Source organism: Phacochoerus africanus, chromosome 14 (assembly GCF_016906955.1).
Source record: "Phacochoerus africanus isolate WHEZ1 chromosome 14, ROS_Pafr_v1, whole genome shotgun sequence".
Lineage (NCBI taxonomy): Eukaryota > Metazoa > Chordata > Mammalia > Artiodactyla > Suidae > Phacochoerus > Phacochoerus africanus.
The window spans coordinates 52,195,903-52,223,257 of NC_062557.1; the positions used below are offsets into that span (position 1 = coordinate 52,195,903).

A 27,355-nucleotide genomic window follows, 5' to 3' on the forward strand; every position below is an offset into this window, starting at 1 on the left:
CGCTCCTCAGAAGCGCCGAGAGCGCGGCCGGGACGGTTGGAGAAGAAGGCGGCTCCCGGAAGGGGGAGAGACAAACTGCCGTAACCTCTGCCGTTCAGGAGCCTGGTTACTTATTTATTCGTTACCCTTTTTCTTCTTCCTCCCCCAAACCTTTCCCTTTCCCCTCCTCTTTTTTTTTTTCTTTTCGGGAGACGAAAAACCTCCGGAAAGGCGGAGGAGAGCTCCTTTCGCCCCTTTTCGTTTCCCCGCCTCCTTCCCTCCCCCACCTTTCCCTCCTCCGGCTTTTTCCTCCCAACTCGGGGAGGTCCTTCCCGGCGGCCGCCCCGACGGGGTCTGAGCACCTAGGTGGAGGCGGCGCAGGCTTTTTGTAGTGAGGTTTGCGCCTGCGCAGCGCGCCTGCCTCCGCGATGCACGGGGGTGGCCCCCCCTCCGGGGACAGCGCATGCCCGCTGCGCACCATCAAGCGAGTGCAGTTCGGCGTCCTCAGTCCGGATGAACTGGTAAGCGGCTCTGCCCTCCCACTCTTTCTGCCTCCCGCGCTGCGGGCGGAGCTTGACTGCAGCTGCGGAAACTTGGCGCTGCTCGCTGGCCCAGCGGGGCTGGCGGGGAAGATGGGTTAGCGGCGCCAAGGCAGCGCAGGGTCCAGCTTCCCGGCCTCCCCAGAGTTAAATTTTCCCAGGGGTCAGCAAGCTTAGCGCTGTTCCGGGCTGGGGGCATGGCCGCGAGAGCGGCTGGAGGGTGAGAAGGAGGAAGAGACCGACCTTAAACGAGATCACACGGATCCTAGGGGGCCTTCGCAAGTTTGGATGAGAAGCCGAGCCCCAGATTTTTTTCCCTCCCCCTTCTACATGTATTAATTGAGCACCTGCTACGTGATAGACATAACAGACGGTGGGGACGCCGAGCCGAACAAGACAAGGACCCTGCCTTCTAGAGCACATTCTTTGGGAAGGGGCAGGGGAGACAGACAGTAAACACGAATAAATAAATGAATGAGCAAGATCATTCTGTGAATGGCAAGTGCCTTGAGTGAAGTGAAACGGTTTAATGCGATGGAGAGCCATCGAGGGGGAGCTACTTTGGATGGGGTGGTGTCAGGGTCTGGGAAGATCTGTCTGAGGAGGTGACATTACCCAAAATATGAGAAGCAGCCAGTCTCTGGGTCCATAGATTCTAGGACAGGAGCTCTTTAGGGAGAGGAACGAGCAAGTGCAAAGGGCCTGAGGGAGGGATTAACTTGATGTGCCCTGTGGGCTGAAAAGGGGTCAGTTTAAGTGGGTGAGGAGAGTATTATAAAATGGGCTGGAGAAACTCCAGCGTCTAGTTTACATACTTCTGGTCAGCAGTGTTTGGAATAAGTGAATATTGGGTGTCCATGTTAAAAAGAAAGCAAAACATCTTTTTTTGGAGGAAAAAATAAAATGGGCCGGAGAAGCATGAGGTGGGACAGGCCAGGTGGGGTGTCGTCAATTGTGGTAAAGCATCTGGATCTCATTCTCTTTTTTTCAGTAGGAAGCCATTGGAGAATTATAAGCAAGAGAGTGACATCGAGTTTACATTAAAGAGAAAAAAAAAAAAACTTACAGGAGTTCCCGTCGTGGCTCAGTGGTAACGAGCTCGGCTAGGAACCATGGGGATGTGGGTTCCATCCCTGGCCTTGCTCAGTGGGTTAAGGATCTGGTGTTGCCATGAGCTGTGGTGTAGGTAGCAAATGCCACTCAGAGCCCACATGGCTGTGGTGTAGGCCCAAAGCTGTAGCTCTGATTTGACCCCTAGCCTGGGAACTTCCATATGCTGCAGGTGCGGCCCTAAAATTGTATGTATGTGTATATATATATGTATATATATATATATAACTATCTTGGTTGTCTTATGAAGAACTGACTAGTGAGGAGGGCTAAGGATGGAAGCAGGAGAGACCAGGGAGGAGGTGGAGCTGTTGGTGACTTGGACTCCTTCCTTTGTGGAGTGAACTGAAGGAAGCCTTTTGGCTGGAGAGAATGGAATTGAGTGGATGGAGACGGTTTTGTCCAAGGAAGAGGCTCAGCTGTAGGAGAGTTGTGTCAGGAGTTAGAATCTCCTGAACTCACACCTCAGGATAAATTCCAGATGGAGTCGAGGTTGAAATCTGAAGAACAAAACTGGAGAGTTCCCATTGTGGCTCAGTGCACCCAAATCCAACTAATAATCATGAGGATTCAGGTTCGATCCCTGTCTTCGCTCTGTGGGTTAAGGATTCGGCGTTGCCCTGAGCTGTGGTGTAGGTTGCAGATGCAGCTTGGATCCTGAGTTGCTGTGGTGTAGGCCGGCAGCTGTAGCTCCGATTCGACCCCTAGCCTGGGAACTTCAATATGCGGGTGCGGCCCTTAGAAGTGGCTCAGTGGAAACGAATCTGACTAGGAACCATGAGGTTGCGGGTTTGATTCCTGCCCTTGCTCAGTGGTTTAAGGATCCATCGTTGCTGTGAGCTGTGGTGCAGGCCGGCAGCCATAGCTCTGATTTGACTCCTAGCCTGGGAGCCTCTCTATGCCGCGGGTGCAGCCCTAAAAAGACAGCAACAATCTGTAAAGCACTTGAAAAATATAGAAGGCTTTTGGGGGGGCGCTGATACCAGGGCAGACATTTTTAATAGTCAGTGAATTACAGGTACGTTTTTGTTCAGTGCCTGTTATATGATAGGCACTGAGCTCAGGATTTTATCTTCAAGGGAAAGCAAGGCAGATTTCACTGCATGAGACTAAGAACCACCTCTGTTTTATCAGAGACACCTGGGCAGCTAAAAAAATCGATAGGGACTGTGAACCAGCTATAATGGAAAAAATAAAAATCATTATAAAAAAACTGGGAAACAATATTTGTAGTGTGATGGACAAAGGGACAAGGTTAGACTTCTTAATAAACGAGGAGCACTTAGGAATCAGTAAGGAAAGGAGTTCCTATTGTGGCTCAGTGGAAACTAATCTGACTGGTATTCATGAGGATGCAGGTTCGATCCCTGTTCTCACTAAGTGGGTCAGGGATCCGGTGTTGCCCTGAGCTGTGGTGTGGGTGCCAGATGCGGCTCAGATCCCGTGTTGCTGTGGTGTAGGCCAGCAGCTGTAGCTCCGATTCGACTCCTAGCCTGGGAACCGCCACGTGCTGCAGGTGAGGCCCTAAAAGGCCAAAAAAAAAAATGAAGAAGGAAATCAGTAAGGAAAGCACACATCTAGACAAAAGGGTAAAGGATACGCATAGGCAGTGCACAAAGTCCTGCAAATGGCCAATAAAAATATTCAGCTTACTAATAAAAACATGCTGATGACAATAAAAATTTTTCTTTAATATGATTTTGCCCTGCTGACACAAATATTGGGAACTGGGCACGCTGTACGTTTGTTGCTAGGAGGAGAAATTGGTATGTAACCAGAGACGGTTCATTTGGCCCCTTGAACGTGTCCCTCCCCTGTCTTTCCTGGTTCAGCAAGCAAGGCATGGCTCCACCACTCATCCAGTGGCGGAGGCCCAAAGTCGCAAAGCCATCTTTTTGATTCTTTCTCACAACCTCTGTTCTGCCAGTCTGTCAATGCTGCTCTTCAGAACATGCGTGGGATCTGGCTGTGTCCGGCGCCGTCCTCTCTCCTGTGGCGTGCTTGCTGCAGTAGCCCTAACCCCATTTGTTCTTCCTACCGTGTGCAGAACAGCTAGAGAGGTCTTTTAAGCCTGTCTCTTCCCCGCGTAGAATCCTCTTCAAAGGATCCAGGTTCCTCACTCTGCTCCTCAAGCTCCTGTGTTAGCTGGCCCTTGCCTGCCTCTCCCACTCATTCCCGCTCTCCTTTTTGCTCTTTAGCCACACTGACCTGCCGGTTCGTCCAGTGCTCCAAGCTCCTTCCTGCCTCAGGGACTTTATTATTCACTCTTCTTAGTGCTTTCGAACAACATTGCTCAGACCCAGGGGGCCCGTTCCTTTGTTAGCCTGTTCTCCCTTCAAATGGCATCTCCTTGGGCCCTCTTCCCCCCACCCTGTTCAAGTAGCATCCCCCTGCCTTCTCCACCCCCAGACTTGATTTTACTTCATGCTGGTGCATACCTGCAAGGATGAGTTTTTTCTGTTTCTTGCTTCCTCAAGAGAATGTAAACTTCATAAGGGACTTTGTATTCACCTCTTTTCCTGCAGCGTCTCAAATAGTCCCTGGTACATAGTCGGCATGTAATAAAAGTTACTTGAATAAGTGAGTGAATGAAATCATTGGTAGGAGGATAAACTGGTATAAAGATATGTGAAGAAGGATTTTTATTGCAACGTTGTTTGAAATTATAAATCACCTAAATATTTACTAATAGGAATCCTATTGAATAACTCAGGGTCTATTACAATAGAACAGGAACTTCCCAATAGGTTAAATCTCCTGATCCCCTTTTCCCAAACTGCCGAGGTACCACAGCAAACTCACAGGGGCCCAGCAAGATTTTAAATTTTCAGAAGCAGCACAGGAGGGCAGTAGCATTTGCCTGCTCTCCTGGGAACTACTAGATTGGGTAGTTTCGGCATTAGATGGCGCCAGATCCCTTTCGATGACGTCATATCTTTGTGAAGCTGGGTTTTTTTAGTAGTTGCTAAATACTGGGCAAAAATCAGTGTGGAGTGTCGTGGTCCTATTTGATTCCAAGATTTGAGAAGTTATGCAATGCCTAACAGGTGTCATAAGTTAATTGTGGTTATTTGGGAAATAAGTAAAAAAAAAATTTTTTTTTTGTCTTTTTAGGGCAGCACCCATGGCATATGGAGGTTCCCAGGCTAGGGGTCCAATCGGAGCTGTAGCTGCCAGCCTGTGCCACAGCCACAGCCACTCGGGATCTGAGCCTTGTCTTGTGTGTCAGTGTACACTGCAGTTCACGGCAACACTGGATCCTTAACCCACTGGGCGAGGCCAGGGATCGAACCCACATTCTCATAGATACTAGCTGGCTTTGTTAATTGCTGAGCCAGGACAGGAACTCTTAAAAATGTTGTTTTCATTTTAATATTAAAATGATACTTTTCTAGGTTTACATGTACTGCTTTGTCAAACAGCTGAGTTGCCAGTGTGTATACTTCTCGTTGGATCTAGGTATTTAATAAGTGGATCTGTTATGGCCTAGGGAGAGTTAGTGAAGCACTAAGGGCACTTTGATAAAGTTTAGGAATTTGGATAAATGGAAAAATTACTCAGCGGTGTGCAGAATGAGTCCATTTCTCTATCAGTCTGGAAGGACGTTGTTGAGCTGTCACACTGCCTGGCTTCCAGTTCTTTGATGAAACCTCAGCTGCGTGGCCTTCTGGCCACACATGTGCGATTTTATATCAGTGCATTCGCTATATCCCTGGGAGGTGCGGCTGAACCAGGAAAAAAGACATAATGAGATTTCTACAGAAAGTGTGATTCCATAAGAGATTTTGAGGAGCTGAAGAAGGCTGGTAACTTCAAAGTGCAAAGTGATTTTGGAATGCAAAGAATTTCTTTGGGTTGAGGTCCATGGAAGTTTGTCAGTTACATATGTTCCTGAAATGTGAAACTCTGAATATCTGGGCTAAGAAATAGTTTCGCTTAATAAATAAACAATTAACAAATACCGTGGGGGTGGGGGGACAGCATACAGGGTAGAGGCCTCGTGTGTGTAAAAATGGGAACATATGTACGCCTTTTTTTTTTTTTTTTTCCCCTCTTTTGGCTACCCCGAGGCATTTGGAGTTCCCAGGCCAGGGATGAGATCTGAACGGCAGTCGCAGCCTAAGCCACCACTGTGGCAGCGCTGGATCCTTAACCCACTGTACAGGATCTGAACCTGCATCCCAAGATGCCGCCGATCCCATTGCTCCATGATGGAAAGGCCTGCGTTTGCATTTTTTAAAAAGTGTGGGAGTCTGTTTACAGACGTCATCTCTGGGATGTAGGACTCTGGGAGACTGATTTTGCTCTACCTTGCTTGCAGTTTATGTGGTGCTCCAGTATTTAGAGGGGCCAACAGTTCCGCTTTGGTTAGGAGGGTGGATGGGTCAGGGGCTTCGTGGGCCACAGATGGTGTTGAAAGGTAGAGTGTTTTCCAGGAGTCCTGGTGTGGAGGGCGTGTCAAAGTGCTGAGGGCCCTTCGAATCGGCTGCAGAATAGAGCAGTTGCCTTTGCCCTTGTGAGGTGGGTTTGGGTATTGCCGAGGGAGGGGACGAAAGCGGGGAGGGTGGGTGCTGGGGCTTCATGCGAAGCTTGCGCAGTCGGGGGAGATGGGCTCATGATGACACCTGAAGGAGTTGACCCCTATTCATTAAGAGCAGCCATCCACCACGGAAAGCACAATTCAACGTGATTACACCCCAGTTTATTCCAAGAAAGGTTTAAAACAGTAACCACACTCTTAGGTGGAGTGTGGGCTGCAGTGGTGAATCAGAAGATTATCCTTGTCTTTAGGTTATTTATAATCCAGGGAGGGATTTCCTGTACATGCAACAGATATTTACTGAGCCCCTACCATGTGCTGGTTACTTTGCTAAGCGCTGAGGATATAAAGATAAACGAAACGTGATCCTTGCCCTCGAGGATTGCAGTCCCATGGGAGAGATAAATGTGTAAACAAGTGAAGTTGGGCCGAGAACCTAGGTGTGGATAAGGCTAGGAAGAGTTAGAGAATACTTTATAAAGAGGTGACATTTGAACCGGGTCTTAAAAATGAGTGTAAGTTTACTGGAAAGGGGGCATGGGAAGAAAAGGAGTTTTGTTTTTTTTTTGTTTGGTTTTTTTCTTTTTTTTTGTCTTTTTGTGATTTCTTGGGCCGCTCCTGCGGCATATGGAGGTTCCCAGGCTAGGGGTCTAATTGGAGCTGTTGCTGCCAGCCTACGCCAGAGCCACAGCAATGCGGGATCCGAGCCGCGTCTGCAACCTACACCACAGCTCACGGCAACGCCGGATCCTTAACCCACTGAGCAAGGCCAGGGATCGAACCCGCAACCTCATGGTTCCTAGTCGGATTCGTTAACCACTGCGCCATGATGGGAACTCCGAAAAGGAGTTTTGAACCGTCTCCTGTAGTTGGAGCATAAGCTGTGGAGGGGGATATGGTACCCAGTAAAGCTGTGCAAGTGGCTTGAAGCCAAGTTGTAAGGACCTTGTGTGCTTGGCGAAAGGCCAAGGAAAGGAGCCAACCAAGGTGGAGGGGCCTTGGGAGGAGACTTAGAAGCAGCAGCCAGAAAGGCAGCAAGAGAGCGTGAGCTTCAAGGAAGTGGCCCATGCGCAGTGCATCACAGGGCGGCACGCTGAGACTGAGGGGGGGGTCTGCTGGATTCGGCGGAGGAGCTCCTTGGCCTGTCAGGAGTGGTTGCAGGGATGTGGCAGTAGCAGAGGAGGTGTGACAGTTTGGTAGTTGGTAGCACTCTCAGTCACTGCAATTTGCTGATTTGTATTCACCTGTTTTTCCAGCACAGGCACATTCAAAATGGGTTCAGATCCTGACTCTTGCACGTTGTAGTTGCATGACCTTGGGCCTCTTTGTTTTGTAATCTAAAATGGAGACAGTGGTGCGTATTTTATAAGTTAGCTGTGAAGATAACTATAAATCAGCCAGTGGAGTTCCCGTTGTGGCTCAGCGGATTAAGGACCTGATGTTGTCTCTGTGAGGATGCAGGTTGGGTCCCTGGCCTGGCTCAGTAGGTTAAGGATCTGATGTTGCCACAGGCTGTGGCATAGGTCGCATTGTGGCTTGGATCCAGTGTTTCTGTGGCATAGACCTCAGCTGTAGCTCCTGTTCATCCCCTGGCCCAGGAACTTCCAATGCAGCAGGTGTGCTCCTAAAAAGAAAGAAAGAAAAGAATTAATGGGCCAGTTCTGTGCTTGGCACCAGCAAGATGAATCCTAGAGTTTATGTCATTGAATTAAGGTTGATTTACAACGTTGTCTTAGTTTGCTGTGCATAGCAGAGTGATTCAGTTAAACACGTACGTTCCTTTTCATGGTCTTCTCCATTATAGATTATTACGAAATATTGAACATAGTTCCCTGTGCAGGATTTTATTCATTTTATATATTCGTTTGGATCTGCTCTCCCTTCCCCAAGCCTTTCCTCTTTGGTAATCTTAAATTTATTTTCTAAGCCTGAGAGTCTGTTTCTGATTTGTAAATACGTTCTTTTGTGTCTTTTTTTTTTTTTTTTTTAGATTCCTCATCTAAGTGCTGTCTTGTGATAGCTTGTCTTTCTCTGACTTAGATAGTTTCTGGGTCCATCCATGTTGCAGCAACGGGCATTATTTCATTCTTTTTTTTGTGGCTGAGTAGTAGTGCCTTGTGCATACGCATCACGTCTTTATCTGTGCCTCTGTGGATGTATATTTAGGTTGCTTCCCTGTCTGGGCTGTTGTAAACAGTGCTGCTTCACACTCTAGAGTTTAAATAACAGTTTCTGCTGCGGTAGGGGAGAATGGGATGAGCGTGTTTTGGGGATCAGAGAGTGCTTGGGATGGACTTCTGCTGGCTCCTTGAGATTGAGGCCTAGGCCAAGTCATTTCACACAGCCTCAGGTGTCTCATGTTCAAGAGGTAGGCATTCACTCCTAGAAGGCTGATGGTCAGGGTTGGAGAAACAAGGTACATTAGGTGTGTGTGCCGCCTGGTATGAAGTTGACACATTGCAGCTTTTGTTAAATTCTTCTAAGTTCTTCCCCTGGCAGTTTAGTGGACCAAAGCTTCTTAATTAATCTTAAAGTTCCTGGTTTTCAGTGTGTGAAAAGATGCTAAAGGCTTCTTCTAACAGCCTCTAGCCCAGAGCAGAAATTTCTTCTCCAAGTTGTACCTACTTCTGAGCTCTTCTCTTCTCCCTTGCCTCCCATTGAGTCCCGGCTCCATCATTCTCGGGATTCTGGCCCTTGGCTCTGCCTTCATCTCTTCTGGTCCACATAAGTTCCCCCAACCCTCTGCTCTAGCTCCTTGCTCGCCTGTCTTACCCAGAGTATTTGAACATTGAGGGTTCAGGCTGACTTAGGACCTTGAGAAGGAGGACGTGACAAGGATGGAGACAAAGGGTGCCTAACTTTTAAGAGCTGAAGTTATTGTTGATAGGACGTGTCTTGGGACAGGACACCTGGGCTGTCATGATGGGGGCGCTGTACAGGGAGCTTCCTGCCGGGGATTCCGATTCTGGCCTTCATTTCAGCTTTGGGAAGGAAACAAAGCGGTAACTTTTTTCCCCTTTGAAACAACTTTTATTTCTTTTGCAATTAAATTCTGCGGATGACAGTGACCCAGTGGGATGTCCAGGGTTTGAGCCCTAGAGGTAGGCGACTTGTATGGAGCCCAGAGTCTACCACACACTGCTCTGAGCACCCCTCCAGCTCAGACAGTGAGTGGAACGAGCCTTCAACTCTTGATGTTCAGCTCCGGCACTTCTAGAGGTGTATCCACACCAACCCCCACTCCCCTCACCCCAGGCCGACGCTGCTTAGTTCTTCTGTGCGTGGTTCAGGATTCTTTGAGGCCTTCGTACAGAGTTCCTCAGTCATGAGGTCTGGAACCTAGGAATCCTGTTTAGTTGTTCTTGGCCTTTCTTCTCTGCAGAAGCGAATGTCCGTGACAGAGGGCGGCATCAAATACCCAGAGACAACCGAGGGAGGCCGCCCCAAGCTGGGGGGGCTGATGGATCCAAGGCAGGGGGTGATCGAGAGGACTGGCCGCTGCCAGACGTGTGCAGGTGAGTGCTGGGGGCCGGCCCGGGATCTGGCGGGGAGGGAGGGCTTGGTCCTTAGAGACAACCAGGGCTGAGGGTCTTTGAGCTGAGGGCTGGGAGGAAAGTGTCAGGTGCGTGCGTGTCCCTACAGGAAACATGACAGAGTGTCCTGGACACTTTGGCCACATTGAGCTGGCCAAACCTGTGTTCCACGTGGGCTTCCTGGTGAAGACAATGAAAGTTCTGCGCTGCGTCTGCTTCTTCTGCTCCAAATTGCTGGTGGACTCTGTGAGTGGGAATGGGCTCTGCCTGGGGGAGGGGCTGCTGGGGGGGCGGGGAGGGGAGCAGCGCCCACTGACCCTGCTCTGTTCTGTCCCCAGAACAACCCAAAGATCAAGGACATTTTGGCCAAGTCCAAGGGGCAGCCCAAGAAGCGGCTCACACACGTCTATGACCTCTGCAAGGGCAAGAACATCTGCGAGGGCGGCGAGGAGATGGACAACAAGTTCGGGGTGGAGCAGCCCGAGGGCGACGAGGACTTGACCAAAGAGAAGGTAGCTGAGGCTGCCCAGACTCCTGGGAGGGGGCGAGGGGTCAGAGGGGCCTTCAAGGCCTGGAGGGAAGAGGGGAGCAGGCAGTGGACACGACTCAGCGGAGGGAGGGGCTGGCCCGGCCTGGCAGCGGGGGGCGGAGGGGAGGAGGCCCCACCTTTGGGCTCTGATGGCCCCTCTCTCTCCTCGTCAGGGCCACGGTGGCTGTGGGCGGTACCAGCCCAGGATCCGGCGCTCCGGCCTGGAGCTCTATGCCGAGTGGAAGCACGTCAACGAGGACTCGCAGGAGAAGAAGATCCTGCTGAGTCCCGAGCGGGTGCACGAGATCTTCAAGCGCATCTCGGATGAGGAGTGTTTCGTCCTGGGCATGGAGCCGCGCTACGCCCGGCCCGAGTGGATGATCGTCACCGTGCTGCCCGTGCCCCCGCTCTCCGTGCGGCCCGCCGTGGTCATGCAGGGCTCTGCCCGCAACCAGGTCAGTGGTCAGCGGCCTCGGGGTGGCCTCGGGGCGGGTGGGCTGGGTGTCGGAACGGAGGGACCCCTGGGCTGGGGGTGACGGTGTGCAGGAGCCAGGGTGGAGGGCCGTGGACGGGGTGACGGAGATACCCCGCCCCTCGCGAGCTGTGTGACCTTTAATGAGCGAGCCCCTTCAGGAGGTGAAAGCTTACAGAGGGGCTTCTGGGTCTGTGGACCGAGGGACCCGGGCCACCCCCGAGGGCGGGCGCTGGCGCCTGTGGGCCGAGTGCTCCAGGGCGGCTGGATTGGACCGTGCTGACCTCCTGCCTCAGGATGACCTGACGCACAAACTGGCTGACATCGTGAAAATCAACAATCAGCTTCGGCGCAACGAGCAGAACGGCGCGGCGGCCCACGTCATCGCCGAGGACGTGAAGCTCCTCCAGTTTCACGTGGCCACCATGGTGGACAACGAGCTGCCCGGCCTGCCTCGCGTGAGTCAGCGGCGCCCGCGCCCTGTGCCCGAGGAGAGGGGCCGGGCTGGGCCAGCGGGAGCCCTCCGGGCTCTGAAGGAGGGCTGCTGACTGCCGGGACCCCCCCCCCGCCCCGTGTTTCCTCAGGCCATGCAGAAGTCTGGGCGTCCTCTCAAGTCCCTGAAGCAGCGGTTGAAGGGCAAGGAAGGCCGCGTGCGGGGGAACCTGATGGGCAAGCGGGTGGACTTCTCGGCCCGCACCGTCATCACCCCCGACCCCAACCTCTCCATCGACCAGGTCGGCGTGCCCCGCTCCATCGCCGCCAACATGACCTTCGCAGAGATCGTCACCCCCTTCAATATTGACAGGTGCGCTCCGTTCCGAAGCCCTGCCCGGGGCCGGGCACTGAGGGGCACGGGCTCGGGGCCAGAAGGAGAGAGCATTGCAGTGAGTGTAGAAGTTCAGGCTCCTGCTTGGCGCTGGGGCGGCAGCGGGCTCTGGGGGTATGTTTAGTTCATGGCCCTCTGTCCCTCCCAGGCTTCAGGAGCTGGTGCGCAGGGGGAACAGCCAGTACCCGGGAGCCAAGTACATCATCCGGGACAATGGCGATCGCATTGACTTGCGTTTCCACCCCAAGCCCAGTGATCTTCACCTGCAGACTGGCTATAAGGCGAGTGACAGCCTATAGTGGGGCTTTATCTTCGTCCTCTCTGATATCCTGGAATCTGGCCCGGGGCCTGGCCTCGAGGGAGTGGTTGATGGGTGTTGCGAGTGAAATAACCCCACAGGACAGGCCGTTAGGTCCGCCATCACTTCTTTCTGGGCCTCCCTCCTCCTCACTGTGGTTTTTTCCGCACCGCACCTCCTAGGTGGAACGGCACATGTGTGACGGGGACATAGTTATCTTCAACCGGCAGCCAACTTTGCACAAAATGTCCATGATGGGACATCGAGTCCGGATCCTCCCCTGGTCTACTTTTCGCTTGAACCTTAGGTCAGTCCACTGGCTGAGGGTGGCGGCAGGGGGCCGGGCTGCTCCCTGGGCATCTTCCCGACTCTGACTTCCTTCTCTTGCTGCAGTGTGACAACTCCGTACAATGCCGACTTTGATGGGGATGAGATGAACTTGCACCTGCCGCAGTCCCTAGAGACACGGGCGGAGATCCAGGAGCTTGCCATGGTGCCACGCATGATTGTCACCCCCCAGAGCAATCGCCCCGTCATGGGCATTGTGCAGGACACGCTGACTGCAGTGCGCAAATTCACCAAGAGGGACGTCTTCCTGGAGCGGGTGTGTGGTCCCGGACGGGAGACCTGGCCTGCGAGGGTCGGGGCCAGCACAGTGAGGCTGAGGACAGGGCAGGAGCTGTGCCTTGGGCCCTGATTTGCTGTGCACTGACCTGTGCTGAGACTTCCTGTTTATTTTATTCGTCTTTTTGGGCTGTCCGTGACACATGGAGGTTCCCAGGCTGGGGATAGAATCAGCTGTAGCCGCTGGCCTACGCCACGGCCACAGCAACGCCAGATCCAAGCCACATCTTTGACCTACACCACAGCTCATGGCAACGCTGGATCCTTAACCCACTGAGCAAGGCCATGGATCGAACCTGCATCCTCGTGGATATTAGTCGGGTTCGTTACCACTGAGCCACAGTGGGAACTCCTGAGACTGCCTTTTTAGTAAGGCAGAAGGAAGGGGGGTTAGGAAAGATCCAGGCTGGAAAAGGCTTATGGCTTCATTTAGTTCCCCGTTTAATTCCTTAAAACGTCATGGGATTTCAGGTGTCACGTGGAAAGTAAAAGTAAAGGAGAGAAAGTAAATAAGACATTGTTAAAATTCTATTTTTTTCTTTATTTTTACTTTCACTTCCTTTTTTTTTTTTTTTTTTTTTTTTTTAAAGGCTGCACCTGCAGCATATGGAAGTTCCCAGGTTGGGGGTCTAATTGGAGCCACGGCCACAGCCTCAGCAACACCAGATCTGAGCCACATCTTCCATCTACACCACAGCTCGTGGCAGCACTGGATCCTTAACCCACTGTGCAGGAAACGTGCATCCTCATGGATACTAGTTGGGTTTGTTACTGCTGAGCTGCAACGGGAACTCTCTATTTCCTAGTTATTCAAGGTAACTTGTATTTACTGTTTAAAGAAAAGACAACCCCCAGAGTCTCACTGTCACAATGAATTTTTTTTTTTTTTGTCTTTTTGCTATTTCTTTGGGCCACTTCTGCGGCATATGGAGGTTCCCAGGCTAGGGGTCGAATCGGAGCTGCAGCCACCGGCCTATGCCAGAGCCACAGCAATGCGGGATCCGAGCCGCGTCTGCAACCTACACCACAGCTCATGGCAACACCAGATCGTTAACCCACTGAGCAAGGGCAGGGACCGAACCCGCAACCTCATGGTTCCTACTCGGATTCGTTAACCACTGCGCCACGACGGGAACTCCCCACAATTAATTTTTTTTTAATCTTTTTTTATTTCTGAATGAATTTATTACATTTATAGTTGTACAATGATCATCACAATCCAGTTTTATAGGATTTCCATCCCTCAACCCCAGCGCATCCCCCCACCCTCCAAACTGTCTCCTTTGGAAACCATAAGTTTTACCAAAGTCTGTGAGTCAGTATCTGTTCGGCAAAGAAGTTCGTTCTGTCCTTTTTTTCAGATTCCACATGTCAGTGAAAGCATTTGATGTTGGTGTCTCATTGTCTGACTGACTTCACTTAGCATGATAATTTCTAGGTCCACCATGTTGCTAAAAATGCGGGTATTTCGTTCCTTTTAAAGGCTGAGTAATATTCCACTGTGTATATGTACCACATCTTCTTGATCCACTCCTCTGTCGATGGACATTTAGGTTGTTTCCATGTCTTGCCTATTGAAAATAGTGCTGCAGTGAATATTGGAGTACATGTATCTTTGTGAGTCATGGTTTTCTCTGGATAGATGCCCAGGAGTGGGATTGCTGGATCAAATGGTAGTTCTATTTTCAGTTTTCTGGGGCATCTCCATACTGTTTTCTGCAGTGGTTGCACCAGTTTACAATCCCACCAACAGTATAATAGGGTTCCTTTTTCTCCACACCGTCTCCAGCACTTATTGTTGGTAGACTTTTGGATGATGGTCATTCTGGCCGGTGTAAGGTGGTACCTCAGAGTGGTTTTAATTTGCATTGAACATCTTTTCATGTGTTTTTTTGGCCATCCATGTGTCGTTGGAGGACTGTCTGTTTAGATCTTCCGCCCATTTTTTGATGGGGTTGTTTGTTTTTTTGGTATGGAGCTGTAGAAGGTGGTCATAAATTTTGAAGATGAATCCCTTGTCAGTCGATTCATTTGCAAAGATTTTCTCCCATTCTGTGGGTTGTCTTTTTGTTTTGTTGAGGGTTTCCTCTGCTATGCAGAAACTTCAGTTTAATTAGATCATAGTGAATTTTTTTTTAGTGAAAGTTTGCAGAACATTTTTCTTGCCATCTCTTTGCCTTCAGAGCCCGGCTTTCTGCCTCGGGCAGGGAGGCCTTCCCCTGGTGCTTCCCGGGGGCGAGGCCTGCAGTGCTGACCTCCTGTGTGTCTGGCTCTTTTGCTCAGGGGGAGGTGATGAACCTGCTGATGTTCCTGTCCACGTGGGATGGCAAGGTCCCGCAGCCAGCCATCCTGAAGCCCCGGCCCCTGTGGACGGGGAAGCAGATCTTCTCCCTCATCATACCCGGCCACATCAACTGTATCCGCACCCACAGCACCCATCCTGACGACGAGGACAGCGGCCCGTACAAGCACATCTCTCCTGGGGACACCAAGGTAGGGCCTGACATCGGGACGTGTGGGGGACAGGCTTTGGACATGGGAGCCACGGCAGGGGTCTGGAGTGGCGCTCTGTCTGCAGGTGGTGGTGGAGAACGGGGAGCTGATCATGGGCATCCTGTGTAAGAAGTCTCTGGGCACGTCCGCTGGCTCCCTCGTCCACATCTCTTACCTTGAGATGGGTCACGACATCACTCGCCTCTTCTATTCCAACATTCAGACCGTCATTAACAACTGGCTCCTCATCGAGGGTGAGTCGAGGCGCTCGGCCAAGTCCTCTCTGTAAATCCTGGCCCTCTCCCCTCTTACTGCTCCTCCTCCGTTCCTTTTTCTTTCTTCCTTGGATTTGTTGGTCCTCTGTCTACTCTCTTGGCCGCGATCCCATCCCATGTTTCTTGTGAGGCCAAAGAAGTGGCTGCTGATGCTTCTTCGTATTTCTAGGTCATACCATTGGCATCGGGGACTCCATTGCTGATTCTAAGACTTACCAAGACATTCAGAACACTATTAAGAAGGCCAAGCAGGATGTAATAGAGGTGAGAGGGCGGGCTGGGCAGAGAACTCAGCAAGAGGCTCTCAGTGACTTTGAACGGAGGGGTGAAGGGACTTTGGGGCTAGAGGGAAGGGGAACGGAGGAGGTCGATGTTCCCCTGAGAACTCAGCCGCCTCCTGTGCGCCCAGGTCATCGAGAAGGCGCATAACAACGAGCTGGAGCCCACCCCCGGGAACACTCTGCGGCAGACCTTTGAGAACCAGGTGAACCGCATTCTCAATGATGCCCGAGACAAGACTGGCTCCTCCGCCCAGAAATCCCTGTCTGAATACAACAACTTTAAGTCTATGGTCGTGTCTGGGGCCAAAGGTTCCAAGATCAACATCTCCCAGGTGGGGACCCTTGTCTTGGCGCACGTGGGGCCACACTGGCGGTGGGGGGTGGGGGGGGAAGGTGTGTTCTGCGGGGGGTGTGGGGAAGTCCTGGGAACTCTTACTCTCCGGGCAGAGGGAGGTGGACACAGCTCCCCTTTTCTGTCCCCAGGTCATTGCTGTCGTCGGGCAGCAGAACGTGGAGGGCAAGCGGATCCCATTTGGATTCAAGCACCGGACTCTGCCTCACTTCATCAAGGATGACTACGGGCCCGAGAGCCGTGGCTTTGTGGAGAACTCCTACCTGGCCGGCCTCACGCCCACCGAGTTCTTCTTCCACGCCATGGGGGGTCGTGAGGGGCTCATCGACACAGCGGTCAAGACTGCTGAGACTGGTGAGGCCTTCGGATCCAGGGCCCTTCCCTGAGCTGGTACCAGGGAGGACCACGGTCTCAGAAGCCCTGGTGGGTGGGAGGGAGGGGTCTCAGCCTGCAGTCTCCGGGGAAGTAATCTCGGCCTTTGTGGGAAGAGTAGAGACTTGAAGGTCAAGAGTTAGGCCCGAACCCTGCTTCTGGTTGCTGTGCGGCCTTGGACCGTGCAGGAGAGAGCCTCAGGGTCTCTGCTCGGGACCGTCCCGTGGTGGGGGGCAGGGCGGGGGGGGTGCCCAAGCGTCTGCTGGGCCCTGCTTCTATCTGGGGGTGGGCACCGCTCTCATGGGGAGGCCCTGGGGCGAGGGGCGTTATGAGGAACCAGAGTGGGGTGAGGCTGTCCTGAGACAGCGAGGGCGCCTCTTCTTGCGCTGGGTCCCTCAGCTGACGACCTCCCCCCCAGGCTACATCCAGCGGCGGCTGATCAAGTCCATGGAGTCGGTGATGGTCAAGTACGACGCCACCGTGCGGAACTCCATCAATCAGGTGGTGCAGCTGCGCTACGGCGAGGACGGTCTGGCCGGCGAGAGCGTCGAGTTCCAGAACCTGGCTACCCTGAAGCCCTCCAACAAGGCTTTCGAGAAGAAGTGAGAGGGCGGCAGGCGGGTGGTTCAGCAAACAGAGGTGTAGGGCTTCCCCTCCCCACACACGCCGGAGTCACCCGGACCGCCTCTCGCCGTCGCGCTTGCTTTCCTCCGCCCCCTTCCCACCTGTCGGGCGCAGCGGCGCGATGGGAGCCGCGGGCGGGTGGAGAGCAGAGCGGAGACCCATCCCGCTTTGTCTCTGGTATTGGCGCAAAGCAAGGCCAGAGGGGCGGCACTGGCTCAGGTCCCGCTGGATGTCCTCGGGTCTGGACCTTAAACTCCCCCACACGATTCCTCAGACCTCTGTTCCCGTGGAACACCAGCCCCTCAGGCGCCTTGTGGTGCTTCCTGCTGGGATCAGGGCCCGGGGCCCACCTGCCTCCTGACGCCACCCCTGTCACCTTCAGGTTCCGCTTCGATTACACCAACGAGCGGGCCCTGCGGCGCACGCTGCAGGAGGACCTGGTGAAGGACGTGCTCAGCAACGCGCACATTCAGAACGAGCTGGAGCGAGAATTCGAGCGGATGCGTGAGGACCGGGAGGTGCTCCGGGTCATCTTCCCCACGGGCGACAGCAAGGTGCGTGTTGGGAGGGGCCGGGCCGGGACGAGCTGGCGCTGCGGGGCTGCCTCTGACGCCCGGGCCTCCCGCCCCCCTCCCGCCTCAGGTGGTGCTCCCCTGTAACCTGCTGCGCATGATCTGGAACGCCCAGAAGATCTTCCACATCAACCCTCGCCTCCCCTCCGACCTGCACCCCATCAAGGTGGTAGAGGGTGAGTATTTGCGTCAGGGCTGCTAGGCCGGGACCGGGAGGCTTCCAGACCCTGGCCCGCCATCTCATCACCCCTTGTTTGGGCCCCAGGAGTCAAGGAGTTGAGCAAAAAGCTGGTGATTGTGAATGGGGACGACCCACTGAGCCGGCAGGCCCAGGAGAACGCCACCCTGCTTTTCAACATCCACCTGCGGTCCACGCTGTGCTCCCGCCGCATGGCCGAGGAGTTTCGGCTCAGTGGAGAGGCCTTTGACTGGCTGCTCGGAGAGATCGAGTCCAAGTTCAACCAAGCCATTGTGAGTGTCGCACTCCTCACCCCAGCCTTGGTTTTCTCCTCTGACGTCTCTGTGCTCCGAGAACAGCCCACCTCTGGCCACAGTTGCCTAATAATAGCTCTCGTTCATTCCGACCCACAGTTGCGTCATGGGTCCTGGGGTCGGATGCTATACCTTTATTCCTTAGCAGGGGAGGGGTTGCTAGTCCCGTGGCGCAGAGACAAAAACTGAGCCTTGGAGAAATGGTGTGACTGTGTTACATGATGGTCATGCCGGAGATAAATGGCGTGGCTGGGATACCACGTGGGGATTGGTTCTTTATTTTCTTAGAATGCCTGCTGTGTGCAGGATTCTAATGGAAGTGGAAGGAGAGAATTGGAGTAAGTAGAAGAGAAATGTCTAGATATTGGAATATACCATTACTATCTTTAAGGATTTCATAGAGTAATTGAGGGAGAGAAGCATTATCATTACAGGCATGCCTTTGAATCCATCTGATACAAATTCAGTTTTATAAATTAGATAGTTAAAATGCATTAGGGAGTACTACAGAACATGGCTGAAAGAAATGAAGGAATACTTAAATAGAAAGTCATCCATGTTCATAGGTTCGAAGATTTAATATCGTTAAATGGTAATATCTCCAAAGTGATCTACAGATTCAGTATAATCTCTATTAAATTCCGGCTGCCTTTTTATGCAGAATTTATAAGCTTATCTGGAAATTCACACAGAAATGCAGGGAGCTCATAGCAGCCAAAACAATTTTGAAAAAGAAGAGTCGGAGAACTCATAGTTCTAATTTCAAAACCTAACTGCAAAAATCAAGGCAGTGTGCTATTGACATAAGAAACAAGTATAGGGAGTTCCTGTCGTGGCTCAGTGATTAATGAATCTCACTAGCATCCTTGACGCAGGTTCGATCCCGGGCCTCACTCAGTGGCTTAAGGATCTGGCATTGCTGTGAGCTGTGGTGTAGGTCGAAGATGCGGTTTGGATCCTGTGTGGCTGTGGCTGTGGTGTAGGCCAGTGGCATCAGCTCAGATTGGACCCCTAGCCTGGGGACCTCCATATGCTGTGGGTGCAGCCCTAAAAAGCAAAAAAAAAAAAAAAAAGAAAGAAAGAAAGAAAAGAAACAAGTATAGATCGGTAGAAATAAACAGAATAGAATTGAGCAACTAGAAGTAAACTCTCATGTCTATGGTCACTAGAATTTTTTTTTTTTTTCGGTCTTTTTGCCATTTCTTGGGCCGCTCCCCCCCTTTTATTGTCTTTTTAGGGCTGAACCAGCAGCATGTGGCGGTTCTGAGGCTAGGGGTCTAATTGGAGCTGTAGCTGCCGGCCTACACCAGAGCCATAGCAACACAGGATCTGAGCCATGTCTGCGACTTACACCACAGCTCACGGCAACGCTGGATCCTTTACCCACTGAGCAAGGGCAGGGATCAAACCTGCAACCTCATGGTTCCTAGTCGGATTCGTTAACCACTGGGCCACAATGGGAACTTCTAGAAATTTTTTTTTTATTACAATTTATTTACAGTGGAGGAGCAGTAACAATAAAAAGTATATAAATTGGATTTCTTAAAAACTAAATACTGACTCAATGGACAGCATCAAGAAAGTTAAAAAGAGTTCTCTTGTGGCACAGCAGGTTAAAGATCTGGCGTTGTCACTGCAAGTGGCTTGGGTCACTGCTGTGACACAGGTTCGACGCCTAGCCTGGGAACTTCCACTTGTTAGCACAGTCAAGAAAAAAATCGGAGAATGGGAGGAAATATTTGTAAATCACATACCTGACAGGGACCATGCAAAAGGACTGTTACCTGTCAACAACGAGAAGGGAAAATGTTGGAGTTCCCATCGTGGCTCGGTAACAAACCGACTAGGATCCCTGAGGACTCAGGTTCGGTTCCTGGCCTCGCTCAGTGGATTAAGGATCCAGCGTTGCTGTGAGCTGTGGTGTAGGTCGCAAACTCTGCTTGGATTCTTTGTTTCTGTGGCTGTGGGGTAGGCTGGCAGCTACAGCTCCGATTCACCCCTAGCCTGGGAACTTCCGTATGCTGCTGGTTCAGCTCTGAAAAGACAGTGATGGGGGGCGTGTGTTAAAGGATTTGAGTAGATGTTTTCCCTCAAAGAATGTCCGGAAATGACCCGTAAACGCATGAAAAGTTGCTCAGGGATCATTAGCTGTTAGAGAAATGCAAATCAGAATCACAGGGAGGTACCACTTCGTGCCGCTGGGAAGGCTAAAAGGGATCGTAGACAGGTGTTGGCGAGGATGTGGAGAAATTAGGGAGCCCTTACACACTGCGGGGGGAATGTCGCAACTGCTTTGGAAAATAGCCTAGCAGTTTCTTAGAAGTTTAAATGTGAGATTTACGTATGAGCCGGCAGTCTCTCTCCTAGGAATATTCCAGGAGAATTGGAAGCAATGTCTACACAAAAACCTGTACACAGATGTTCTTGATTCACAATAGCCAAGCAGTGGAACTACCCTAAGTGGCCTTCCGTGGATGAATGGATCGCACAGTGAGGGAATGTATTTCTGTGATAAAAAGTAACGAGCTGTCAAACCATGAAAAAACAGTGATGAGCCTTAAGTTTTGGAGGTCCCATTGTGGCTCAGTGGTAATGAACCTAATATCTATGAGGTGGCGGGTTTGATCCCTGGCCTCACTCACTGGGTTAAAGATCTGACGTTATTCTGAGTTGTGGTGTAGGTGGCAGACGTGGCTCGGATCTGGTGGTGTGGCTGTGGGGTAGGCTGGCAGCTACAGCTCTGATTTAGACCCCTGGCCTGGGAACTTCATAAGCCGAGGGTGCAAGCCTAAAAAGCAAAAAAAAAAAAAAAAAAAGGTTGTTTTATGGTGTGTGATTACATCCCAATTAAAATAATGCCATGTCTTGGGGAGCTTCCCATTGAGAAGACCGCTATCAGATGAGTATTTACCCTGCAATTTTAGCATACTTTTAGAAATTTGAGATCGAGATGGCATAGTATGTTTCTGGGTGTGCCAGACATCCCGTGCTAAAACGGTGTGTTCAATAGAAATGCAGTCTGGGGAAGGGAGGGATCAAATAAGGCTCTGGTTTTGTTTTGTTTTGTTTTGTTTTAATTTTATCTTAATTTTATGTTATTGCACCCAAGTCATTGCAGAAGTTCCCTGGGCCACTGCAGTAAGCAGAGCCATAGTAGAGACAGCACCAATCCTGAACTCACTGAGCCACAAGGGGACTCCCAGGCTCTGCTTTTAAGCCTTTGCCTCATGCCCTTTAAGAGCAGAGGGTACTCCCGGCCCTGCCGGTGTCTGATGCATTAACCAGAAGGGAGGGATTTGCTCTTTTGACGCAAGCTCTTCCTCTCCAGGCCCACCCCGGGGAGATGGTAGGAGCTCTGGCTGCACAGTCCCTTGGAGAACCCGCCACCCAGATGACGTTGAACACCTTCCACTATGCCGGTGTGTCCGCCAAGAACGTGACCCTGGGTGTGCCCCGCCTTAAGGAGCTCATCAACATTTCCAAGAAGCCAAAGACCCCCTCCCTCACTGTCTTCCTGCTGGGCCAGTCTGCTCGAGATGCCGAGAGAGCCAAGGTGGGCCTCGGGGTATCCGGCTTCCTGGCAGGAGGAGGAGGCAGAGGGGACTCTCCCAGGAACTTATTCCCTCTGCACATGGTTTTGGAGAGGGCTTTGGAGCCACCCAAATGTCTGTGTCATGAATCCCTCTTTTCCCCAGGACATTCTGTGCCGCCTGGAACATACAACATTGAGGAAGGTGACGGCCAACACAGCCATCTACTACGACCCCAACCCCCAGAGCACAGTGGTGGCAGAGGACCAGGAATGGGTGAATGTGTACTATGAGATGCCCGACTTCGACGTGGCCCGAATCTCCCCCTGGCTTCTGCGGGTGGAGCTGGACCGGAAGCACATGACTGACCGGAAGCTGACCATGGAGCAGATTGCTGAAAAGATCAATGCTGGTGAGGCTGGGGGGGTCCTGTCCAGGCCTCCCCCTGTCCGGTCCCTGTGCTCTCCTCCCAGACAAGCCATTCACACTCCACCTTCCATGCCCTGGTTCTGCTCCAGGCCCCTCTGCACTGCCTTTTCCTTCTCACGGTTTCCCCTCCTTCTTTCTAGAAGAGTTCTGTGAGAAGGACAGGAAAGCCAAAAGAGAGCCCAGAATGGGCTGCGGCTGCAAGCGTTCTCGTTTCTCCCAGGTTTCGGTGACGACCTGAATTGCATCTTTAATGACGATAATGCAGAGAAGCTGGTACTCCGTATCCGCATTATGAACAGTGATGAAAACAAGATGCAAGAGGTAAATGGGGGACTTCTCGTCGGGGCTCAGTGAAAACGAATCTGACTAGTGTCCTGACTGGTATCCATGAGGATGCAGGTTCGATGCCTCAGTGAGTTAAGGATCCAGTGTGGCTGTGGTGTAGGCCAGCAGTTGCATTCCCTATTAGACCCCTAGCCTGAGGACCTCCATGTGCCACAGGTGCGGCCCTGAAAAGACCGAAAAAAAAAAAAAAGTTAAATCAGACCCAAGCAGAAATTATATTTATTAAACAGAAAGCCATTAAATCTTACTCCTGAACCACCAAAGAAGTTAAAATGAAAACAGCATTGGAGTTTCAGTTGTGGCTCAGTGGATTAAGGACCTGAGGTAGTCTCCGTGAGGATGCAGGTTTGATCCCTGGCCTCCCTCAGTGGGTTCGAGGATCCTGCATAGGTCGCAGGTGTGGCTTGGATCCCGCATGGCTGTGGCATAGGCCCCAGGTGCAGCTCCAATTTGACCCCTAGCTTAGGAACTTCCATATGCCACAGGTATGGCCGTAAAAAAAACCAAAAATGCAAAGAGCCTTGAATGCCAGTCACCCCTCCAACTTCAGAGTTGGGGAATGGTGGGTAGCGATGACACTCAAAAGTTTTAGCAACAAAAATTAGAGATGTGAAGTAGCAGCCATGTAGGTAGGACAGACAGTGTTGACCTGAGGGGGGTCCCCATGGCCTGGTCACTTGCTCTCTACTCCCTGAGGCTCTTGTGTGAAGATGGGTCAGACCGCAGGCATTGCTGTGTCTTAGGGAAAGTGGTGTGACAGCAGGTGTAACAGACCCAAGAAAAAGTTTGACTGACACCTTCACTCCTGGGCATGGCTGTTAAGAAATGGTTTAGCAGCTGTGGGTGCCTGGTGCTTTAAAAGCTCAGAACTGGCAGTTCCCGTCCTGGCGGAGCGGAAACAAATCTGACTAGGAACCATGAGGTTGTGGGTTCGATCCCTGGCTTCGCTCAGTGGGTTAAGGATCCAGCATTGCAGTGAGCCGCAGTGTAGGTCATAGACACGGCTTGGATCTGGTGTGGCTGTGGCTGTGGTGTAGGCCGGCAGCTGTAGCTCCAATTAGACCCGTAGCCTGGGAACTTCCATATACCAAGGGTGTGGGCCTAAAAAAAAATAATAAAAGCTCAGAGTTTACTAAGTGTAGCACTGTCGAGCGCAGATAATGTGTTGATGTGTCTTAAGGGAGGACAGGACACCGCTAAAGGAGGTCACACATCAGGGCGTTGTTGGGGGAGCGGGGGCTCGGGCGGGACCGGCCCGGAGGGGCCACCTGCTTCGTTACAGCCCTTGGAGCCGCGCAGGGCGGAAGCTGTGCTGGGGGGTGAGGCACGGCTGCCTTTTCTTAGGTTTCTTTAACCTGAGTAGTGACAGCACGATAGAGAGGAACCTCACGGGCACGGACAGGGGCAGCTGTGGGCCAGACCGGGCTCTCGGTCCCGGGGAGGCTGTGGGCTGTGATGAGGCCGGGCGACCGGAGGGCTGACTCGCTCCTGCTGCAGGAAGAAGAGGTGGTGGACAAGATGGATGACGACGTCTTCCTGCGCTGCATCGAGTCCAACATGCTGACCGACATGACCCTGCAGGGGATCGAGCAGATCAGCAAGGTGAGCCGGTCCCTCCCCGCAGCCCTCGGGCCCCCACTCCCCTCCCCGCCCCCCACCCCGTCTGAGCGCTGGTCCCTGCAGGTGTACATGCACCTGCCGCAGACGGACAACAAGAAGAAGATCATCATCACGGAGGACGGGGAGTTCAAGGCCCTGCAGGAGTGGATCCTGGAGACGGACGGCGTGAGCCTGATGCGGGTGCTGAGCGAGAAGGACGTGGACCCTGTGCGCACCACGTCCAACGACATCGTGGAGATCTTCACGGTGAGCCCAGGGCCCCGCCTGGCTGTCTTCCCCGGGCCTCAGGCGGCGCGGGGTCCCTGCTCGCCGCTGGGCTTTCCTCGGGCAGCTTGTTCCCGGCCTTAAGCCACTCCGGGGTCTCGGCCTCCCTGACTCCTGCCCGGCCTGGGTGGTGCAGCGGCGGGAGGAGCGCGGAGGTGCCGGGTCTCAACCCTTCCTCACTCTGCGCCAGGTGCTGGGCATCGAGGCCGTGCGGAAGGCCCTGGAGCGGGAGCTGTACCACGTCATCTCCTTCGACGGGTCCTACGTCAATTACCGGCACCTGGCTCTGCTGTGTGACACCATGACCTGTCGTGGCCACTTGATGGCCATCACCCGACACGGGGTCAACCGCCAGGATACGGGCCCTCTCATGAAGTGCTCCTTTGAGGAAACGGTAAGGGTGGCGGGTGGGGCGGCTGTGGGAGCACGGGCCTCCTCCCCGCGGCCCTTCCCCTCGGGCGGGTGCGCGGCCAGAGCCGGGGAGCGCCTGACGGCAGCCCCTCTGCCGCGCTTAGGTGGACGTGCTCATGGAAGCGGCCGCGCACGGAGAGAGCGACCCCATGAAGGGCGTGTCGGAGAACATCATGCTGGGCCAGCTGGCCCCGGCCGGCACCGGCTGCTTTGACCTCCTGCTCGACGCCGAGAAGTGCAAGTACGGCATGGAGATCCCCACCAACATCCCCGGCCTGGGCGCCGCCGGCCGTGAGTATCGGGGTTGTGAGCTGGGGGCCGGCGGGCAGTGCGGAGGCCGCGCTGGGTGGGCCAGTCCCTGGCGCCACCCCTCCTGAGTCACCGTGTGCCACCTGCAGCCACCGGCATGTTCTTTGGCTCGGCACCCAGTCCCATGGGAGGAATTTCTCCAGCCATGACCCCCTGGAACCAGGGTGCAACTCCGGCCTACGGCGCCTGGTCTCCCAGCGTCGGTGAGTAACCGCCCAGAGAGAGCGTCCCCGAGTGGTTTCTGAGGGCGGGGGGGGCTGGGCTCGGGAAGGGGCGCCAGGTGGGGCGGCTGGAAGCCCTGGAGCCCTGGGAGGGTGCTGGGCTCCAGCTCTGGTTTAACTAAGCTCTGGTTTCTCAGGGAGCGGGATGACCCCAGGGGCAGCCGGCTTCTCTCCCAGCGCTGCTTCAGATGCCAGCGGCTTCAGCCCCGGTTACTCCCCAGCCTGGTCTCCCACGCCAGGTTCTCCGGGCTCCCCGGGCCCCTCAAGCCCGTACATCCCCTCACCAGGTGAGTTGTCCTTGTCTGTCAAGGCCAAGTTCATTTCCTCCTTGATCTTTCCTTCTGGGCGAGTCTCCCCATCACTTACCTCTCTTGTGCTTCTTCTCCACAGGGGGTGCCATGTCTCCCAGCTACTCCCCGACGTCGCCCGCCTACGAGCCCCGCTCCCCTGGGGGCTATACTCCCCAGAGTCCCTCTTACTCCCCCACCTCCCCCTCCTACTCCCCTACCTCTCCATCCTATTCTCCAACCAGTCCCAACTACAGTCCCACCTCGCCCAGCTACTCCCCAACCTCTCCCAGCTACTCGCCCACCTCGCCCAGCTACTCCCCGACCTCCCCCAGCTACTCGCCCACCTCGCCCAGCTACTCACCCACTTCTCCCAGCTACTCGCCCACCTCGCCCAGCTACTCGCCCACTTCCCCCAGCTACTCGCCCACCTCGCCCAGCTACTCGCCCACTTCTCCCAGCTACTCGCCAACTTCCCCCAGCTACTCACCCACCTCGCCCAGCTACTCGCCCACATCTCCCAGTTACTCGCCGACATCCCCCAGCTACTCACCAACTTCCCCAAGTTACTCACCCACCAGCCCTAACTATTCTCCAACCAGTCCCAATTACACCCCGACGTCACCCAGCTATAGCCCGACATCACCCAGCTACTCACCTACTAGTCCCAACTACACGCCCACAAGCCCCAACTACAGCCCAACCTCGCCGAGCTACTCCCCCACTTCGCCCAGCTACTCCCCGACCTCGCCGAGCTACTCCCCTTCGAGCCCACGATACACCCCCCAGTCTCCCACCTACACCCCAAGCTCCCCCAGCTACAGCCCCAGCTCCCCCAGCTACAGCCCTACCTCGCCCAAGTACACCCCAACCAGTCCTTCCTACAGCCCCAGCTCGCCGGAGTACACCCCGACCTCTCCCAAGTACTCGCCCACCAGCCCCAAATACTCGCCAACCTCTCCCAAGTACTCGCCCACCAGCCCCACCTACTCACCCACCACCCCCAAATACTCGCCAACGTCTCCTACTTACTCACCAACCTCTCCGGTCTATACCCCAACCTCCCCCAAGTATTCACCCACTAGCCCCACTTACTCGCCCACCTCCCCCAAGTACTCGCCCACCAGCCCCACCTACTCACCCACGTCCCCCAAAGGCTCCACCTACTCGCCCACCTCTCCTGGCTACTCGCCCACCAGCCCCACCTATAGCCTCACCAGCCCAGCCATCAGCCCGGACGACAGTGATGAGGAGAACTGAGGGTGAGCAGTGCCCAGTGGCACCTGGCTAGGTGAAGGGTGGCTTCTGGGGGCTCTGCCGTCCTCTCCCTTCCCCCCCTGGGGTGCAGTCCCCATCCAGCTCCCTTGTACATAGTTCCTTGTGACAAAGTTGCCATTGAAGTTCTGGTCCCATTTCCGCTGGGGCTTTTGTCTTGTTCTCCGCTTGTGCTGTCACCTGGCTGTGGTGTCTCCTTCCTGCCCCACCTACCCCAGGCCTGTCCCAAATCCAGGAACCCTTCTTGCCTGTGGCTTGACTGGGGGGGTAAAGGGTATTTTAACTTCTTAGGGGTAGTTCCTACTCTGGGTCGTTACATCTGATCTTTGGAAAGAACAAAGCGAAAGCTGCCTTTTGTCTGTTATTTTATTTTTTGAAGTTTAAATAAAGTTTACTAATTTTGACCAAAACTATGTCCACTGAGTGCTTGATTGGGAGGCAAGATTACCCAGGTCCCTACTCCCCGCTTGGGCCGCTGTTTCATTTATTGTGTTTCAGCTGATCCCTGCTAATGGGTGAGGGGCAGGAAAACGAGCACAGAGAGTACACTGCTGTTTTTTCGGGTTTTTTAGTTTGTTTGTTTTGCTTTTTAGGGCCGAACCCACAGCATATGGAATTTCCCAGGCTAGGGGTTGACTCCAAGGTACAGCTGCCGGCCTGCACCACAGCCATAGAAATGTGGGATCCAAGCCGCACCTGCAACCTACACCCCAGTATGTGGCAACGCCGAATCCCCGACCCACTGAGCAAGGC

General features: G+C 53.4%; 1 protein-coding gene across 1 annotated transcript; it reads left to right on the forward strand.

Moving 5' to 3' along the window:
* POLR2A (RNA polymerase II subunit A) lies at window positions 1-27,012 on the forward strand. The gene is made up of 29 exons (XM_047757056.1): window positions 1-500; window positions 9,551-9,683; window positions 9,811-9,947; window positions 10,040-10,213; window positions 10,404-10,685; window positions 10,999-11,160; window positions 11,287-11,507; window positions 11,677-11,809; window positions 12,009-12,133; window positions 12,220-12,430; window positions 14,734-14,943; window positions 15,029-15,197; window positions 15,388-15,482; window positions 15,628-15,831; window positions 15,983-16,205; window positions 16,642-16,825; window positions 17,230-17,401; window positions 17,490-17,595; window positions 17,685-17,890; window positions 21,240-21,464; window positions 21,607-21,853; window positions 22,091-22,191; window positions 23,713-23,817; window positions 23,899-24,081; window positions 24,290-24,493; window positions 24,615-24,801; window positions 24,909-25,022; window positions 25,178-25,327; window positions 25,431-27,012. The coding sequence occupies exons 1-29, from the start codon at window positions 408-410 to the stop codon at window positions 26,585-26,587; spliced, it is 5,913 nt and encodes a 1,970-aa protein (XP_047613012.1). The 5' UTR covers window positions 1-407; the 3' UTR covers window positions 26,588-27,012.
* Window positions 27,013-27,355: the final 343 nt, after the last annotated feature.

What these genes read in the sequence shown, in the direction of transcription:
- POLR2A (XM_047757056.1), top strand. Translation starts at nt 408, where the DNA reads ATGCACGGGGGTGGCCCCCCCTCCGGGGACAGCGCATGCCCGCTGCGC. An exon ending in CAACTGGCTCCTCATCGAGG is followed by an intron (nt 15,198 to 15,387) that starts GTGAGTCGAGGC and finishes TCGTATTTCTAG; the next exon opens with GTCATACCATTGGCATCGGG. An exon ending in AACAAGGCTTTCGAGAAGAA is followed by an intron (nt 16,826 to 17,229) that starts GTGAGAGGGCGG and finishes TGTCACCTTCAG; the next exon opens with GTTCCGCTTCGATTACACCA.